At 42.4% G+C, this 19177-nt stretch overlaps 2 protein-coding genes across 2 annotated transcripts; one reads left to right on the top strand and one right to left on the bottom strand.

The window, feature by feature from the left end:
- Window positions 1-1340: 1340 nt before the first annotated feature.
- On the top strand, window positions 1341-16861 carry LOC124352022 (ankyrin repeat domain-containing protein SOWAHA-like). Its single transcript, XM_046801983.1, has 10 exons — window positions 1341-1504; window positions 2172-2860; window positions 2928-3122; window positions 3219-3254; window positions 3448-3549; window positions 13970-13994; window positions 15664-15753; window positions 15877-15882; window positions 15969-16041; window positions 16129-16861. The coding sequence occupies exons 1-10, from the start codon at window positions 1378-1380 to the stop codon at window positions 16133-16135; spliced, it is 1350 nt and encodes a 449-aa protein (XP_046657939.1). The 5' UTR covers window positions 1341-1377; the 3' UTR covers window positions 16136-16861.
- Window positions 16862-18167: 1306 nt separating this feature from the next.
- LOC124352038 (glycine cleavage system H protein-like) lies at window positions 18168-18986 on the bottom strand. The gene is made up of 3 exons (XM_046801984.1): window positions 18811-18986; window positions 18602-18745; window positions 18168-18536 (listed from the first exon to the last, which is right to left on the bottom strand). Exons 1-3 carry the CDS (start codon window positions 18941-18943, stop codon window positions 18307-18309), a joined length of 507 nt encoding a protein of 168 aa, XP_046657940.1. The 5' UTR covers window positions 18944-18986; the 3' UTR covers window positions 18168-18306.
- Window positions 18987-19177: the final 191 nt, after the last annotated feature.

The following is a 19177-nucleotide window of genomic DNA, read 5'->3' on the forward strand; positions in this document are numbered from 1 at the left end:
GATGGGAAACAGTCGATAATAATCCAACTACTACACGATTTACTGGGTTCTTCCCTTTTTTTCTTCTTCAGGATTTCTATATATCCGCAGGAGCGATACACACAACAACCAAACGGTCTATTAAAGAATGAAGAAAACCCCCTTATGGTTTAGATATTTCGGCTGCTGCTGCTGTTGTTGTGATTGAAACCTCGGGGGTCGACAAAATTATTAGCCTACTAGCTGTGGTACTACATACAAGAGATATAAAATACAAAGTGCTGAACATGTTCGCCTCTTATCTCACGACTCTCTATACACAGCTACAACATCTACATCTTTTATCTCTTCTTCTTCTTCTTCTTGCTTCGCCAGAGGAAAATATAACGAGAATATAAAAACATAAAGGGGGGAAATATGCGCAAAGAAATATCTAGATAGTACGGGATAGAAAAAAAGAAACAAAAGAGAAAACTTTTTGACTTTAATTGCCTCTCTCCTCTCTCTAGCTTGAAAAGTATCTATCTTATATACAACTTGCTGTGTGTACATTAAATACACCCAGTATATCTATATCTCTCTCTCTCTCTCTTTTATATGCTGCTATAGAGATGTGCACGTATACACATCAAAAGCCTCCGGCTGTGAAACCATTTGATTCTTAGCGAGAGATAAGCCATTATATATATATATATATGTAGTATTATATGTTGCCGAGAACTCGCGGTCCGACATCATCATAATAATACACCCGATCTATCATCTGCTGCTGGGGCTCTTGCCTTTCTCATTCTCCAGCTCAAGATGCTGTGCAACATGTACAGGCTCAGATCAACCACCACCATCAACCAGCACTTCTTATGTATCCGTGTAAATCTCGCCCTAACTCCTTCTTATTCATTTTTTTATTCGAATCTTATTATACAAGGCATAGACTCTGGCTTGATATGTTACAATGTATGGTATAATAATCAGTGGGGCTAGATAGACACAAGGCCTCCATCCGAAAGTTAGCGGGTCGGTGCGAAAAATTCCTGGGCCCCGATTGAAATTGAACATGGGAGCGATTCATCTGTGCTGCTGCTTGCCTTTCTCTCTCGATCCACTAAAAAGAAGAAGAAAAAGCGACAGCCAGCAACAACGGAATGACGTATTATGGGTGTTACTACGGGCTAGGCATTACACGAAGGATATGTTCGGAAAATAATAATGATTTATTGACGCCAAAACCCAAAATGGAATAGAACGTTTTTTTGGTTTTTAGTTTTTGTTTTGTTTCTTCTTTTGAATTTTGATTTTGTAATAATAATTATCCCCAAAAAGTTGAATAAAATCAAAACTGGCAACGCCGCGCCAAGAAAAGTTTGTTTTCATCCGTCAAAAAGTGGCTATGGAAAAATGGCTGCGCCCACAGAGTTTACATTGGAATCTGTCCGGGCTTTTATGCTGGAAAGAGGTGGCAAAGTGACCAATCACGAATTGGTGAAACATTTCAAACAGTTCTTGACCGATCCGTACACAAAAGGTAATTAGTCAATCGAAAGGCTAAACGCCAACTTGTTGCCAATGTTTTCACTCACTCGGCAGGTAGCGATAGAGCTGGGCGTGACGCGAAACAACTTTCCCTTTCGAGTTGCAATATCACGTGACCTTGAAACCCCCTCTCTTCCCTCTCAACATTTTCATTCTTGACATCAATGCCAATTCCATGACTAGGCGCAATCAGGCCCCGTCCTGTGAATTGACTCCCACCTCTCAACGTTTTCTGGAGTTGAAGGCCTAGGCCTGGCCGAGCAACAGGCGGTTCTCAACCAACACAACATTGCACAGTCCGTGTTGGGATGCTGAGCGAATCAGGAACAACCTTGTGAGGACCTTGCTTGCAGTGTGGAAGAGCATCCCGATTCCCCATAAATTTCCCCGAAGGAAAGGTTAAAGAGGTGTGGTTGTCAAGGGACATAAAGCTACTCCCTGAATGGAAGCGACTGTGATGGAATGGACATGCCCCGATATGGTTCTCTGTTGCCATTTAGTCCTTGTTGGCATTTGTACCCCATCAACTATCAGAACTATGCTCCTATTGCTCCCGATAGCCTCCATTCTTTCCTTTGCATAATCTTGTTGGGCATCCAATGGTATTCCGCTTATTGACAACGTGTTTCCCGTTTGTTTTTGTCATCCGCTTTCGACAGAATATGCCCGGGTGCAGTTCAAAGAGTACGTCAACACATTGGCCTTGATCCGTCAGGAGGAGAGCGACAAATTTCTGGTCCTGAAACCCATTTTTTATCCGACGGAATACTTGGCGACTGACAGGGTCAGGGACGTCGATCCTTCGTACCACTCGGTCGGGCTGCCGCTGCTGCCATCCCAGCCGCAATACGTCCCGCCGCCACCGCCACATGCACAACAACAACATTATGGGCAGCCGCCGATGGATGCGGCACCTGCTTTCAGAGCGCCACCGCCTTACCGGCCGCCACCCGAGCCGGCACCGTTCCGTCGCTCTTCTCTGTCCGGCTCGGATTTGTCTCACTCGCCCGTCAACGTTTACCCTCCGCCGCAAGTACTGCCCTACAACAGCAACTACCAACCTCCTCCGCCGGCCATCCCTCCGCTTCCGTCGCAGAAACTTCCGGCTCCACCACCACCACCTGCCGTCCACCATTTCGTCCGTCAGACGAGTCTGCCGTCGGACGATTTCATTCCAGCCAGCGCCTATCTGCTGCCCCAGCAGCAGCCCATGCCCGAGCGCTCCGTCTCCATTCAGGATTTCTCGTCTCATCACGTTCAGGATCTGACGTCCGGCGGATCTCCCGGCCCGGTCGTCCCACCCCGCCGGCTGAAAGCCCAGCGCAGCGACGACAAAGAGAACCACCTCGTAAGTTTCATTTTTTGTTATCTATTAAAAGCGCGGATGTGTTGATGATCCTGGATTCGATATGTAGGCCAGCCTGGGCTCTTCTTGTTCATCCATCGACGGAGTGGTGCTGGGCAGCAGCAGCAGCAGCACTGGCGGACTCAACAATGAAGAGATCAAGATCAGCGTCAAAGAGCGGACGCAGCGTTTCAACAAAATGGCATCCGAAATCGACTTGGTGCCCAAGAATGGAACGTCGGAGCGACGCGATAGCAAGTCCAAGGTTTTATTCTAAAAAAATTTGTCAAACAAATTCAATTCTGAAAATTTTTTTCTAAATTTTTGGTTTTTCTCAATGAAATGAAATGAAAAAATCCAGTCGGGTGATGACGACGATACTTCATCCGTTGGCACGGTGAGTTTGTGTGTGTAATCTTTTGTTGTTGCAGTGATTAGAATCGGACGTTGTTGGATTCTTTTTTGGCCCGACACCCGAGAAAAGATGTCCACTTTTGCTTTTATCTTTTCAAATAATAATTTTCTTCTTTCTTCTTTTTGGCTGTTGTTGTTGTTTCGGTTGTTGGCCATCGGACGGCCGATAATGATAGATGGAACCGCGTGCCAAAGAGTGGATGCTGGCCACCGCCAGAGGCGATTACCATGCCATCGCTCGACTGTTGCGTGAGGAGCCTCGACTGGCCAGGCGCCGGGTAAGATCCTCTTATCTTTTTTCTTTATTCTTAAAAGTAGAGAGAGGAGTTGATTGTTTTGGGATGTATTTTGTCCCATGTCATATTTTGTTTTCCTATCTCATTCCATCTTGGTGTGGAAAAACCGGTCCGTTTCTTATTTTTGAACCGGGCTGGGGAAGATGTGACTCGTGTTGACGAGCGTGTCGTCACCGTCAATTTCAGCTCTCGGCCACTTCTTGATGAGACGGCGACGCCCCCCCTTCCAATACTTTTTTTCTTGTCCCTTCCAACTTGTGAGTGATGCTGGATGCCCCCATCGAGTGTTTGTGTTGACACGTGCCAGTCGCAGTTCATATTCCACTCATCTGCGCTCCTGATGATGACGGATGACGTCGACGACAACACGAAAAACACAAAATTTTCTTTTTCCTCCGTCCCTCCATCCATCCATCCGGAAGGAATATCTCTCGTTGCACTTTTTCGCGCCAAATGAGATTCTTTTACATTTTTGGCTTTTGTAAAAGGTTCACATCGTTTTCCCTCTTCTTTTTCATGAAAGATGGACGACCCCGAGCATTTTCCGTTTCTTCTCCTTCAGCCATATGGCACTTTGGAGGCCGGTAGATAACGTTGGGGTTTAGATTTTTGGAAGACGACAACATTCCAGCAGCTCAAATGGCGACAGTAATCTGACCACTCTTTTTCTCTTTTTCGGATTGACGCGGAAGTCCGTCCCTTTTTTATCCGACGGCGCCGCGACGCCAGCACTTGTTCATTTAGTTTCCCCTTTTTCTTATCCATCCGGAAGCGAGAGAAAAATCCTTTTTTTTTGCCAAAGGCAACAGATGGAGAGAGAGGGAAACATTTGCGTGTTGACTGGGCAAAAAGTTCCCAGTCACGTGTTGTTTGTTATTGTGTGTGTGCCCCCAATTTTCTCTCTTTGAGTTTGAAAGTGGCGTCATTAAGGATTCTGACGCCCTGCGTCCCTTTTTATTTTAATGGTGTATATCCCCCCCTCACTCCTAAAGCACTAACGTGTCGCCCATCGATCGGTGCCAGTATCCATTGGCCTTTGTGGGTATATATATATAACCCCGCAGCAGTGGGTCCCCCTCTCCAGGGTCTTGATCCATCGTCGATCCAGCAGCAGCCGCGCACCCTCCTTAACTGACTGGCAGTTCCCATTAGCCGCCGCTATACGCGCATGATAAACAGGAACGAACCAAAAGAGAGAGAGAGAAAGAGCAAAGTTTTCCTTCTCTCTGTGTGCGGGGGTGCAAAACCAAAAAAGTTGTTATCTTTGATTAGAACACACGAGAGCGAGAGCTGCTCGCAGAAAATGGACGACTCTCGAGCGTCCCTCGTTTTTCTTTTTTCCAGCCGGTCATCAACCTCTTCTCTCCCGTCTACATATAATTAGTCAAGTCCGCCCTCAAAGTATAGCCAAGTCGAAGTAGAAGGTAGTACCGTACGTGTGTGGTACAGATGGAAGACAATCAGTCGCTAGAGACGTTGGGGTTGGACAAACCCAAAAGGTTTAACGATCGTCTGTCGTCATCATCATCGTCGGAACCCCTGGAAAATGAACCGCGCCCCCGTTTTTTTCTTTTTCTTTCTCGGACGACACATTCCGTTAAGGCTACTCTCGAACAAAAGTTAGGCCGAAATAATGAACTTTGTCAAATGCCTCTAACGACTTTTTGTGACTCTTTTAAATTTAGAAATTTCTAAAAAAAATAAATAAAATAAAAATGGGGGTTTCCTACTATTGTTCTTCGTACATGGTAGTCCCCCGATAGACTTTTATAGGGTTATACAGCTGGTGCGTCTATGAATGCATGGAAACATGGGGAGTGTCGACAGGTGCTTGCCGACTGTACAATTTTCAACTTTGCATATTGAATGAATAGTCGTCGTCGTCGAACTCTTTCATTCTATAATAAATGTATCGCGCATTTGTTATGAGCTACAATGGCGCAATATCATTCGGGAATAGGAGGGGGGTAGAAGTCTGGCGACCGGGTGACAAACACCCGTTGCAACTTTATTTTATTTTATTTGATTCAAACGCGCGTTGTGTTTATTATTCCATTACTCGTCGTCGTCGTCGATTTCTCTTTTTACACCTCGATCTGATTTATTGATGGATTTTTATTATTCATGTTCTTTTTTTTTCGGGGAAAAGAGAAAAATGGGCGTGGTGGCTGCTCCTATGCAAATTATTACCAGTGTGTTACATATGTAGATCAATGCGTGAAAATAACGCTCCTCCCATTTTTCGGTGTTGAAAAAAAAAATGAAAATGAATTTTTGATATTTTATTTCGCCGCAGCTGTCGCACCCAACTGTAATTCACCTATCGAAGTAAAAGAAAAACAATTTTTTAACTGGTAATAATAGCCCAGCAGTCCTTGTTTTGCCTTTATTTATTTCAAGGGGGGAGTTAGTTCTAAATCATTTCTTTTCTGGGTCTAATTTTCCGTCCGCTCCAACGAGCATCAAATGAAAGAAGAAGAAATATACAGAGGGGGGGTCGAATAGAATAATGAAGACGGAAAAAGGGCGGAGGGCCCATGGCGCCAGGGAGTTTTTATGCGCATCAGGTCACCGTTTGGCTGCTGGCCGTTGCTGGAAACCAAAAAAAAAAAAAAAAGCGACGAGTCCCTTAATAGCCCACCCCCTCTAACTTATATATACAGACTTCCCCTTGTCCAACTAACTTACTACTACTCGGACTACTACCACTACCAGTAAATGTGTATATGTACGTATAGATATTTCGGCGCCGTCGACCTGACACCGTAGGTCTCGTCCAACATGTCACTTGGTTTGTTTTTCACCCAGCCAAAAGGAGAAGGAGAAAGAAAAGACCAGACTTGGAAGAATCTTACCACCTTGTATCTTGTACCCCCCTGGTGTGTATGTGTGTTTTAAGAGACAGCCCCCCGCTTGTTTCTTTTCCAGAAAAAAAGTAGCCATACCCACACACCCCCCGTCGTAGAGAGAGAGAAAAAAAGGGCCAGTTAAAAGAGAGAGACGGACCACACTAATTTATTGGAAACAGATTTTTTCTTCTTCTTCTTTCTTGTTTTGTTTTAAAAGCCGTTTGGCTGCTGAACATAGTCCGGAGCAAATTGCCCCTCCAATGTCTACAATATCCCCCCCCCCCTCTACATCACACACAGCATCCGATGATCCTTATGTATATATATGCATGGCTTATGCAGATCGACGGTGTCGTAAAGTGGGGGAAAACAGTTTTCTTTGGGAGAGAAGAACAAAATTCTCTTGTTACCAATACACACACAAACGGCGGTGTGTGTTTTGGCGTTGGATGAATGAAATGGACGGCGGCCGATGATGACCGCGACGGACTTTTTATTTTTTGGTTGTCCGGCTCCTCCTTTTATTTTTCTTGCTCGTCCGGCGCGCTCAGAAACAAAAAAATTTGAATGATCGGCCAGCAGACATACACACAAAAAGGAATCGAGCGGTTTGAGTAGCCGGGCTGAAAAAATTTGTATCTAGACAAACACGGAATAGCTAATGAGTCTGCCGTTAACCGCCCAGCTTCTCTCTTTCTAGTTTTTGTTCTTTGTTGGTTTTTCACCAGAAACTTGTGGCGAACGATATCAAAATATTTATGCAGATCATATTCATTTCGGTGAAGCAAACCAAACTCTTTCGAAATGTTGCATCTGATTGCGTTGTCGTACAACCCTGGACAACAACAACAACACGAGAGCGCAGTGTGTGTGTGCACAGGATCTACCAAACAGATAGGAGGTACAACAACGAGTTGTACACATCGCAAATAGATTTCTCAAGAGTCTTTTTATTTTGGTTTTTCATCATCATCCGGAGGAATTGCTAAAAGTTGTCGTTAATGGGACGAGTTTATTATGATTTCGGTTCATGTCCTGTTGATATGGAAGAGATGCCATCGATTGGGCTTTTTTGACGCTGCCCATCCGAAAATGATGATGGACGAGCACGAGCCGCTTTTAACTTTTTCGATTCCATTTTTTTGTTTTTTTTAAAAAGAAGATATGGTCATGTTGGTTATTCCTTTTGTGTAATCAAATTGTCCTTGTATAAGAATCAGAAAAATAGGGGCGAAGGAGAAAGATAAAAATAATACACCAAAAACAGGTTGTGTGTGTGTGTGTGGGTCTATATCGTAGGAGAGCGATCGGTCCCTTTTATTTTTGTATTTTTTTTTTAACGGGGGACCTGGGCGAGGATGGATGGAAAGTGGTTGGTTGGTCGGGTGGTGGTAGTGGTGGGCGATGGTGGAGTGACGGATGGGGCGCCAGACTGGAGCCAAGAAGCTGCTGGATCCGGACGGAGAGATTTTCTTTTTTCTTTTCTGGGGGTCCGGTCTCTCAACCCGAAATTCGACAAGTTTCTTTAAAAAAAAGGAAAAATAAGGAGGATTCCTCTTCTCACGGTGTGTGTTGGCGACGTGATTGGAATATTCTTTTTCAAACTATTTTTAAAAAAAGGAATTTTCTTTTGCCATTTTTATTTAAAACTGACGTCAGTTCCGTGTCTCTTTTTTTTCTCGGTATTGATTGTAAAATTAAAAGCTAATAAGAGGGTCAACAGAGTCCCTGGTTAGACATATAAAAAAACCCTTGAAAGTTTTCTACCCAAAAAAATAAAAAGGGCCGTGTTCTCCTCCTAAGTGGACACGGACCATTAACGTCAGGCCGATAAGGTCTCTCATCTATACCTTCTCTCGAGTAGAGCGACGAAGTCTATTTTTTTTGTTTGTTCTTGTAACTTTTATATTTTTCTTACATATCCCGTCGTTATATTTTTCGTTTGTCATTTTCTTCTCTTTTTCGGAAATGTTTGATTGATTTTGATTCGACCATTCCAGAATCAGAAGAAGAATGTCAATAGTTTCATGTCGTCATTTTCTCTTATTTTAATTGATTGTCGGACATGGGAAAAACGAGATCGATTCGAAACAAACAACAAAAATTTAGAGAGATCACTTCCGCCGGAGCACTTAACATTGTTTCCCCTCCTATTCCCCAGTCAAGGAATTTTTTTCTGGAATTGTCCAAGCCTGGGATGGATGGAAGGGGGTCATTTCTAAATGGTCATGTCTGGGGGTCTCCTTGTCTTATTCCCCCCTCCATCTGATTTTGTTTTTGTTTCTGTCCCCCAACGATATGAGTTGGGAAACAAAACACACACAAGTCAATCAGATAAAAACACACACACAAAAAGAGATTTCCAGTCGACTTTCTTCCAGGACATTGATCCCCCCATCCTGGAACACATATTGCACACGCACAGTGTGTGTGTCTTACACGTAGGAATGCTCACCGTCACTGTCGTCTCTTTCTCGATGACTATCGACTCTGATCCATCATGATCGGCACACTCAGATTTTAAAAAACATCATCTTTTATTTTTATTTTTTTCCCGTTTGGTTTTTGAGTTTCGCCAACAAAGTGCCACTTGATAAATGTCTTTTTCCACCCGGTAGTTTTTATTTTTCATCTCGAGACGACAAGGAAAAACAAAAAAACTAAACAGAAAAACAGTCGAAAATGTTGATGAACTCAAAATTTAATTTTATGAACGCCGTTTTTATTAGTTTGGATATGATGAGGGGACCGACCGACCGACAAAGGGATAAAAGTGCACAGCCTTCCATTGGCGACCCTTAATTTTCGTCTCGACTCATTTTCACCAGTTGTTACATTGTGTCTGCATGTCTGTGTGTATGTATGACGAGACGTAATTTGCGTATTGTACATGTCTATAGCGACGACGTCAAATATGATTACAACATCTATAAATGTAAGAGGGCATCCGGCCGTCGGCCACCACAGCGGCATCATAAAATCATATCCACCGCCGCTGCCGCCGAAAATTTCGGTTGTGTGTCGACTTTTGGCTCGACTTCTTAGTTTTTGGGTTATTATGATTTGTTGCCATATAGTCAGAATAGGAAAGGGGGGAGAGACAGACTCGAAAAGTATGAAATCATAATGTTGTCAACTGCAGAGGAGGAGGAAGGCCAATCAAATAGAGACGGGCGCCCACCTCTATACACGGCGGGGTCGTATACTTGTCAGCTCCGTCGTCGAAAAAATTAAAAAGATGTTGTTTTTGCTTCTGCTGTTGTTATACAACCTCACCCTCTTCCTTTCTCTTTCTCGTGCGCGTTTTATTTGTCCGTGTGTCCCGAATCTGCCGTGTTATGGCCGGCCAAAGAGAAAAAAAAGGAGGGGGAACGACGACGACGGCGAAAGGTCGCGAAGGTTATAGACACACACACGGAGCTGCTTTTGTTTATTGTCATGTCAAGTGCTGTCCGAGTTGCTGTTACTAGTACTATAGCTACTGCATGTTCGTACTAGTAGTAGTAGTACTAGTCGGATGGACTTGGTACGTGTAATATTAGTGTCATCATATTCCATAGTGGGGTGGCAGGGGGATTAGACACACAGAGGGTGGATAGAGGGTTTGGCATGTTTTGCATATGTACACGTTGGACGACCGTTGTTTCCGAGACGGTCCGGATATTGTTTGGTCATTAGTGTCTAGTCTGACGCGGTCGTAAAACAAATGTTGAGATGATTCCTGAATTTAAATGTGATGACATTGTGTGTCAAAAATGCCCGCCAAATTTAAAAAAACCAAAAAAAAAAGTCATTTTAAACATGGTCGGGTTTATCCGCAGAAAAATCGAGCTCGGTGCTTGTTGTTGTTGTTCCTCCGGAGAAATGTGTCTACCAGGAGGAGGATGAGGAAGAAAAAACAAAAGGGGAGAAGAAGAAGAAGAAGAAGAAGAGTGTATGTAGGCTCAAGTCATTTGTTCGTCTGCTGATAAGCAACTGTCACCCGAGTTTGGCGCCGCCACTTGTCTCTCAGACTCTCTTCTTCTTCTTTTCTTTTTTAAGTATTTATTTTTATTGAAAAATAAAAAAGAATTTGAAATGTTTTAAAATAAGGAATAACAGGAAAGAGAGAGGGGGGATGTTTCTTTCCTTTTATCAGTTTTTATTTTTTCTACGCCGTTTGTTTCAAGACAAACCAGAAATATGACAAATAAAACAATCAATTTCTTCGTGCCCGTTGTATCGGCGACGTGTATCGGTCGCTTCATTATCAGTCCCCGGGGCCGATCCATCAAAAACAATCAAAATGGGACTTCTTCTATTATACGATTCCTCCTAGATTCGAAAAAAAAGTCGCTCTCAATGTTCATTATAAGATTGAAAATGCCAGTAGAGAGATAGAAATTCCCCCCTTAACTCCACCGTGTAAATATTGCCTCTTTTGTTATCAGTGGTCGATTAACTCAGTGGCCCATCCCACTTCATCACTATGCAACACTTTTTTTTTCAAACCAAAAAATATATCTAGGCCTCGCTTGATTTCAATATTCATCTTTTCTTTTAACTGAGAGTTTCAATCTCTTAATTTTAATTCATTGGCGCCACTTTTAAATCAATAAAAATCCCATAGTGTTTTCTCTTCTTCTTCTTCTTTCGGTCGGAACCTCATTGGCGGCGTCGGCTACTCGTAAATCGTAATTCACTTTGCCATTTAAATCCTATCTCTTCTCCTTTTTTATATTTCTTTTGTCTATTTATATATATACGCGTGTATAATGATCCCGACTGGCCAGCACCCACTCACTCTGCGGCCAACCCTCTCTCTAGATCTTTTCTCTCTGCCCAGCGCATTTGTTTGTTTTTTAGTTTCTTTTATAGACTCGCTCTTTTCTCGGCCGCGGTATTTAAAGAAATACGATCTGTGGGTTTTATTTTATTTTTTGTTTTGTTTCCTTTTGTTTAGCTTTTTCTGTTTGTGTGTTGTGTGTCTCCTTTTTCCCCCAAATCAGATCCTATCTAGGATCTATTGTTGTCGACCAAAAGAGAAGAGAGAGAGAGAGCCGGGGAGGGTCAAGCCGGCGCAAATGATCGGCTAAGTACCTCGCTCGTCTTTTTCTTTTCTTTTCTTCTTTGATATACCAAAATGCTTTTATAGCCCCTCAGCTTCACCACCAGCCTCCCTCCTAAACGGTGGGATCATCATCAACTTAAGGGAGCGCCCAAATAGACACACACACTCACTCAACCGGACCCCATAAGATCCGTTTAAAGTAAAAGAAAAAGGAAAAAAGGAAAGACAGAATAGATGGGCCCTACAACCAAACTAGAAAGACAATAGATTTTTTGGTCGACAGAGAGGATTGTGCTGATTATTATTAGGGCAATGAGACAGGCGCCACTTGACAATTGGCCATTTGATCTGTGTTCAAATGTGCGCGTTTACTTCCCGTCTCCTGAACACACACAGAAAATCAAAAGGAACAATCTCCAGACTAGAGTCGAATCGGGTTTTGGGTTGGGTGGAGGGGGGCTGGTCGATTTATAATGAGCGCAAATGAGGTCTTGTCATCTCTTTTGTTTTTTTCCGCAGTTTTCTGGTCCCGTTTCCGGTGTGTCTATTCTTTTTCTCTCTTCGCCGTGTATGTATCGTCATCAAAGCCTTTTTTTTCTTTTGTTTCTTTAATAATACGCGGCTGAGTAGCAAAGGGAAATATGCAAATGCTCTATTGGTTTTTCTCGGCTATTCACACACACACACAAGGAGCCAAGGGGTTTAGAGTTTGAGGTGAAAATGCCGAAAAAGAGACGGGAAACAAAAAAAAAAAAGTTTGCTCCGCCTATTTGCTTCCCACTAGAGTGTATCATATATTATTCATGTGCTGCAGAAGTAGCAGCCAGCAGCCAGCCAGTCAGCCAGCCCCGGTCTATTTGAATTGTCTTGTGCCCACCTTCATTTGCCTATTCACTGCTCTTTTTCTTTTAAAATCTCTATACAAATACGATTGATTTAAGGTCTTAAACCCCATCATTTCTAGTACTTTTCCATTCATTCCCAACTCTCGGCGCCAGTTATAATCAGCCGCCCCAGTCAAGTCCGCCAACAGAATTTATTTTTTCAAAAAATTTCTATAGTCTTTTTTTTTATTTCTTGGGGGAGTTTTGAGATAATCACAGACTGCGGAGCGATTCGTTAGTGTCGAATTTGTGAAGAAATTCAAGCGTCTGGGGTTGAACTTTTCAAATGATTTTATTGGGGCGGTAATTTTATTTTATTTGCCAGAAATTTAGGCCTACAAATACATACAAGAATGATGGGGGGGGATTGAGGTGTTGATGGTTTGAACGGTACCGCTTCTATGTACAAGGCCTGGGATTGAAAGAATAGGGGGCTTTATGATGATGATGATTATATAGGCCTACTATTATACCCCCACACGATATACTGTATTTCTATAGACACTTTTCAGCTCTTTTGGCTTTGGTGTGTGCTGCTGGATTGGGTTTCCCCCCTCTCTCTCTTTTTATTTCTGTATTATCAAAGTCGAATCATTCTTTCATCCTTTTAGCGTCAGTCTCTTTTCATCAGGCCTCCTCACTCCCTCCCCTTTTATTATATAAGCCACCACCACACACTTTATATCGCTAGTTATACTATATTATACGTACCCTTTATAGTGTCGATTTTTATGATGCACTTTCATTCGACCGCGGCTCCGCGTTCCTGCTGTTGCGACACATTTCTTCCCTCCCTTCCAACAATTTCTGGCCGGAATATGACAAATAACAACCGCGCATATTATCCATGTAGATGTGTATACACATCCAGTTGTTGTACCTGTACTATAAAACTTGAGAGTATATATAAATACTTTTTTGTTTTTCTTTCGGGGAGGCGGCCATGGAGAATATTCGAATCAAAATTCCGTCAAATCAAAATGGAACGAATTTTTATTATTTTGTTTTTTTTTCCCATTCCCGTTTTGGTCTAATCTGCCAATAACCCCGCCCATGCGCTGCACGCTCTCCGATGATTAGACCATCCCCCTTCCCGAAGAAGAAAACAAAAAACAAACTCGTGTGTCCAATAGTCTAACGCAAACGAAAAAAGCGGACTGCATTAAACACAATATTATAGACCACTTCCATCTATGGTCTGAGTATAGTTATGCACAAAAGGGGACTGGACATACACTATCATTTCGTGTTTGTCTTTTTTTTTTTGCGGCCGTCTAATATAACGTGAATACGCCATGAAATATGTCCTTTGCGTGAAGCTAGAAAACGGAATAAAAATCTATTCTTTTATTTTTTATTTCGCCCGGTTGTATATTTTATCATCCGGCCGCCGCGTGGCTTTCAGGCCGATTGAATTGTCACGGTCCTACCCCGACCGACCGGCCCCTCGGCAGTCACCACTGACGAATGGCCCTCGCCCTTTATATATTCTCCTCATTCACTTGATTGTTACGAAAATTGGATGTGTGTAAAAATAATAACGTCTAACTTTTTATTTGTCATTTTTTTCCTATATTTTCGGTGTTCGTGATTTTGGCTGTTGCTGCTACTGCTGTTAGGACTTTGTAACGGTAAGGTTTCTCTGTCAAAATTTGTTTATTTCTATTTCCCCCTTTCATCCCCAACAGAATATAACCAGCAACCCCCCGCTGGTTTCTTCTTCAGCTCGCTCGACTGCTGCTGTTTTTCTTCTTCTTTTTCTTACCTTTTGGTCACTTGGTTTATGTTTTATACATGTCCAGTCTACGGGTTCTGACATGGTGTCACACATTTTAACGATTGGCCTTAACGTCTAATGACGTTTGTTCACCCAGGGTGGGAAAGGGCTGCCGTTTTGAATTTTCCCCCCACCAGAAAAAATAGAAAAAAGTTGTAATCTTTTGGGTTTTCTGCGGTGGAAAAATGTGTGACTCGTCGACTAGCTGATTTACGAGTCCTAGAAGAAAAGAAGAAGAAGATGGTGGTATATACACCCAGTGTATCATGTAAGAAGAGAAATATGAGAGCCGGGCCCTCGCATAATGTATAAGAATCGTCATAACTCGGTAACGCGCCGGAGCAAAGCCCAAAAAAAGCCCAAAAAGAGAAAGAAAATAAGAAAAAGTATTGAAAATTAAACGGCTATTCATTCGCCGGCCAAATGGGCGGCTAATGACTGACACGACACACGTCGTTGAGTGCCTGGACGACTACTCATTTCGTTATCTTTTGATATTTATTTTTGGGGTGCCTTCTATTTGCGTGAGTCTCTCTATCCATTTTGAAAGAAAGAAAGAAATGAACGAAAGAGAGCGTCTATTATACATTTTCACGCACGGCTGCTACTTACATTCATGCTCGACGGATATATATATTTTTATATTTATGTCATTTTCTTTCTTTCTCGACTGAAATTTGTGGACGGACATCTGCTGCTCTTTGTTGGCCCTCCTCACTCACTCACTGGCGACCAACTCGGCGTGCGGGCACTTATTGTTGTCGTCCAGGGCGTAAGTGAGCTGTTTACGACGGCCTGATTCATTTGCATGTGTACCTTACTTATTACTACTACACATTTTTATTTTGGATTATTTATATGTTTCCCTGCTGGCCGACTTGACATCGTCGTCGTGACTCAACGACCCATTCTCCCGTTTCATCTCTAAACGTTATGTGCTGGCGCTCTAACGACCGCACTCACGACCGTTCTCGCCTTACACACACACACACACCGCCTGGTCTCTTCCTCTGTGCGCGCGCCTCCACAGTATGTGAGTATATTTTCCACATTTTTACGACCGACAATCTGCCCTGTCGGTTTCCCTGTTTAAGATCGGGATTTTTCTTTCTCACAGACCGTTAAACTCCCAGTCATCTTTTTTTTTTTCGTTTTTTGACACGTTACATTTCCAAACTGTCGTTTCTGAACTTGATTCGACTGGCGTGCGCCGTATAGTAAAATGGGGAAATGTTGAAAAATTGTTTGATTTGTTACCTCACCCGCGCCATCTTTCGGATGTTTAACGCAACGCTATTCAAAACAATGCAACCAATTTTGGGGGAAAAAGAAAGCCAAGAAAGGTTTTGAAATGGTTTAAGTAGCTTTTAGTTGTTGCCACAGAGTTTTGTTTGATCCGTGTAACTTTTAGTTAACAAGAGTGATCCAGTTTTCAAGTGAAAGCTTTTAGTCATTTACATACACAAGTCTGATCTTTGAAAACACTAAAGTGAAATCTAGAACCAAGCTGATGATGTTTTCTTTTTATTTGGTCAGACTGGACTGCACTGGGCTGCCAAACACGGCAACGACGACCTGATCAAATTGCTTGCTGGCACACACAAATCAGATGTCAATGCCAGAACGGTACAGTGTTTGTTTTCTCCTCCATACATTATCATACAAGTTTCGAAATGGAAAACATGCTGACTAATGCGTTAACTTATGTTTCTTCTTTGCCAATTTATGGGTGGTCCTTGGAATCTTCAGAACGCTGTAAGTAAACTTTCCAGAAGAAGAAACAAAACTCTAATATTTTACTTTTTTTCCTCGCGGTTTCACCTCATTGATTTGATTTACAGGGCTGCACTCCGTTGCACCTTGCTGCCATGCAGGGCCACGCAGATGTTGTAGATCTCTTGGTCAAAGCATATGGTAAGCAGATTCTTAATCACCTTTTCCCACCTGCAAGACTTTCCAGGCTGTAACTGTAATCCAAATTTTTGTTTGTAAATATTATAGGAGCTGATTCGAACATGCGAGACTACAGTGGCAAGAAACCCCATCAGTACCTCTCGCGACCAGACACGGTCATCTCGATCGACACGTTCCGCAGTGAGTACAACACCAAGTCTTCCTACTCTTCTTTCGAACGTGGAGGCCTCTACTCCTCGACGAAAGCCGTTCTTAAAAACAGCCTCTTGAAGCTGACGCCCGGGCACCATTCGACCTACTCTGAATCCTCTCTCGACTCCAAGTTGACTACTTCCTCCACCGAATCTTGTTACAGCGAACAGGGCAGCAGCTTGACGCTCAAGTCCAATCCCGAAAAGAAACGGCACCTGGCCGTCAGTCACAGCATGTTGCGCGAATTTCGTCCCAGCATCCGGCGCAGAGCCAATTCTTCTTCCGCTTTTGTCAATAACACTACTTAATAATAATTAGTGCTCAAATACGGCACAAAGATTTGTACTAAATGAAACGGTTTTGCTCACGCTGCTCCTGTTCGCTGCTGGATTATTTTTTAAAAAATTCGAATTTACTTTCGTTTTTATATTCGTAATATCTTGATGAAATTAACACAGCCATTTTGAAACAAATTAACGACTGAATGAACTATATAATGCATGCTCATCCCAATTTAATAACAGGATTGGGGCTTTCCTGTCGGTATACTTACTAACTGCTTACTACTACTAAATTGCATGATCCTATCCTACTTAATCCTTAAAATACAAAATGAAAATTCTTGTTACTACGACTACTATAAACACATTTCATTTTTCTTTGGTGGGAGAGCTTGTTTTTCCAACAACAAAGTTGAATATGTTTCATTGGCCTTTATTGTCTTGAGACGGACACGTAAACGAGTTCATGACTCTGCATGTAATCGGGGGCGATGGTATTTTCTCTTAACCTGTTTCCCTGGCGCTTCTGTGGTTTGCTAATAACACGCTCGTGTGCGGTATGTAGTGCTCGTGCTCGTCACGTTCGTCTGTGTGTGTGTATGTCGATCATTGTTTGAATCTTTCTTTTTTCTTTTTGTTTTTGTCTTCACTTTCTCTTTCTATTTGCAGAAATCACAGCCAAACGAAATCTGGCGGCAGGTAAAAACCAAATCAATTTCATTTCGATATATGGGCCCTTGTTGTATAGTAGAAACAACTAATCATCTTATTAATTAATCATGGAGAGGATGATGGCTTCGATTGTATGTACCTTAATTGTTCTCAAATTGATCAATTCTTAATGATTGTCCAACAGAGAAAGAAGCGGCTGCAGGTTTTCTTCGTATAGGCTCCCTTAATGTTCGCGTGAAGAAGACGACGGAAGCGTTCAACAATCTGCTCAGTTCAGCCGGCGGAAGCGGAACATTTTCCACTACCAAGATGTACAACAAACCCTGGGGATCGATAGACAATCTTCCCATTTCTTCGGTAATTAACTTGCGCGTTGTTATGTGAAATTATTTGGCTTGAATCGAAATCAATGACGCGTACGGTTATTTAGGTTGAGGGCCAGATGATGCCTCCGCCCAACAAACAAGGAACGGTTAAGAAGAAGCGACCAAAGGATTGGCCACAGCCACTCATTAGTGGGCCAACCAACTTGCATCACTCCAATTCGTTTAACGGGCGGCCGCTCCAGCCGACATTGATTGAAAACAAGGAAGAATACGAAAACGACTCGGACTCTGCTTACGGTTTTGGAAACAACTGGCAGAGTTCGTAAACATACAAATTTAAGAGTTTTGTGTTTTTCCAGTTTTAAAAAAAGAAATTGCCAGTTATATTTACTATTTAATAATCATCACAGCTGCAATCGGTGCCTTCCATTTCATTGTTGAAACGTAACCGAGACAAAAGTTTTTTTTTCTTTTGGTTTATTTTTAACCCATACGACTGACTGTATTTCGAACTGTTGTTATCGGAATCAAACAAATATAGTTTCAGGACTCGAATCTGATATCACTGTCAGAGTAATAGTTATGCGCGTTAATCCTTACCAGACAATAAGTAAACAGATAAACTAACTGATAAAGAAGTTTGGGCTCAACTCAGTTTTATGTATAGGGGCATATATTTTGGAATATCTGCTGGCATGCAGCCCCAAAGGCCAAAGATAATATCTTATTCAATTGCTGTCTACTTGATACAATTCTACAAAACTTCAATTGCAAAACAACCAAAATACCAACATTTAATGGCCTGTGTTTTTCAAATGGTTTTCATAGCCTGCTTCGTCTAGCAAGGCGTCAAGCTCCTCTGGTTTGCTGAGCTGGATTTTGAATAGCCATCCTTGCTCGTATGGAGACTGGTTGATCAATGCTGGAGTCTCTTCAACATCCTTGTTCTTTTCTACGACGGTTCCACTGACTGGGCTGTAGAGTTCACTGGCAGCTTTGACACTTTCCAAAGCTCCACAGTCATCTGAAATACAAAAGAAACACATTATTTAGAAATCGTTGATATGCCATTGCCAAATAAGGAAATACCCATTTGATTGAGCTCCGAGTCAGGTTCAGGAAGTTGAGCAAATACAACATCTCCAAGAGCACCTTGTGCGTAGTCGGTCACTCCGACGGTTCCAATTTTACCTTGGACATCGATCCATTCATGCTGTTCTGTATATTTTCTTGCTGAAATTGCAGAATCGTAAAACGTATTAAAACAAATCTTAGAGCCAGTAATGAAGAGTCCATACCTGCTAGTGCATTCGTGGAACAAAATGTACGAGTAATTTGAGTTGCATTGAGTTTGTGAACAACAGGTCGTAGTTTGAGCAAAGTAGAAGGTAATCGAAGGCACTTGTGGAACACATTCACGCAGACGGCCATCCTTGAGAAATTGTTGTGATAGATAGATCACGATTGGAAGAGGAAGGGGGGATTCGGCTGCAGGCAGATTGGGCTGCAGTGCAAGATCTCAATTACAAAAAATATTTATGTACCGATTAAAAAATGTTATTAGAAAATTCAAAGAGTTTTATTAATGAATAAATTTTTAAGAGATTACAAATTTTTTATCGATTTTCAGCGACTTTGCTGAAATTTTGAAACGTTGGGTTTATT

This window comes from Daphnia pulicaria, chromosome 1 (assembly GCF_021234035.1).
Source record: "Daphnia pulicaria isolate SC F1-1A chromosome 1, SC_F0-13Bv2, whole genome shotgun sequence".
Taxonomy (NCBI): domain Eukaryota; kingdom Metazoa; phylum Arthropoda; class Branchiopoda; order Diplostraca; family Daphniidae; genus Daphnia; species Daphnia pulicaria.

Coding starts and splice junctions, on each gene's coding strand:
- LOC124352038 (XM_046801984.1), bottom strand. CDS start 18,943: ATGGCCGTCTGCGTGAATGTGTTCCACAAGTGCCTTCGATTACCTTCT. Junction 18,746..18,810: donor TTCCACGAATGCACTAGCAG/GTATGGACTCTT, acceptor CTGCAATTTCAG/CAAGAAAATATACAGAACAG. Junction 18,537..18,601: donor CTCGGAGCTCAATCAAATGG/GTATTTCCTTAT, acceptor TTTGTATTTCAG/ATGACTGTGGAGCTTTGGAA.
- LOC124352022 (XM_046801983.1), top strand. CDS start 1,378: ATGGCTGCGCCCACAGAGTTTACATTGGAATCTGTCCGGGCTTTTATG. Junction 2,861..2,927: donor ACGACAAAGAGAACCACCTC/GTAAGTTTCATT, acceptor TTCGATATGTAG/GCCAGCCTGGGCTCTTCTTG. Junction 3,550..13,969: donor CTCGACTGGCCAGGCGCCGG/GTAAGATCCTCT, acceptor TACTGCTGTTAG/GACTTTGTAACGGTAAGGTT.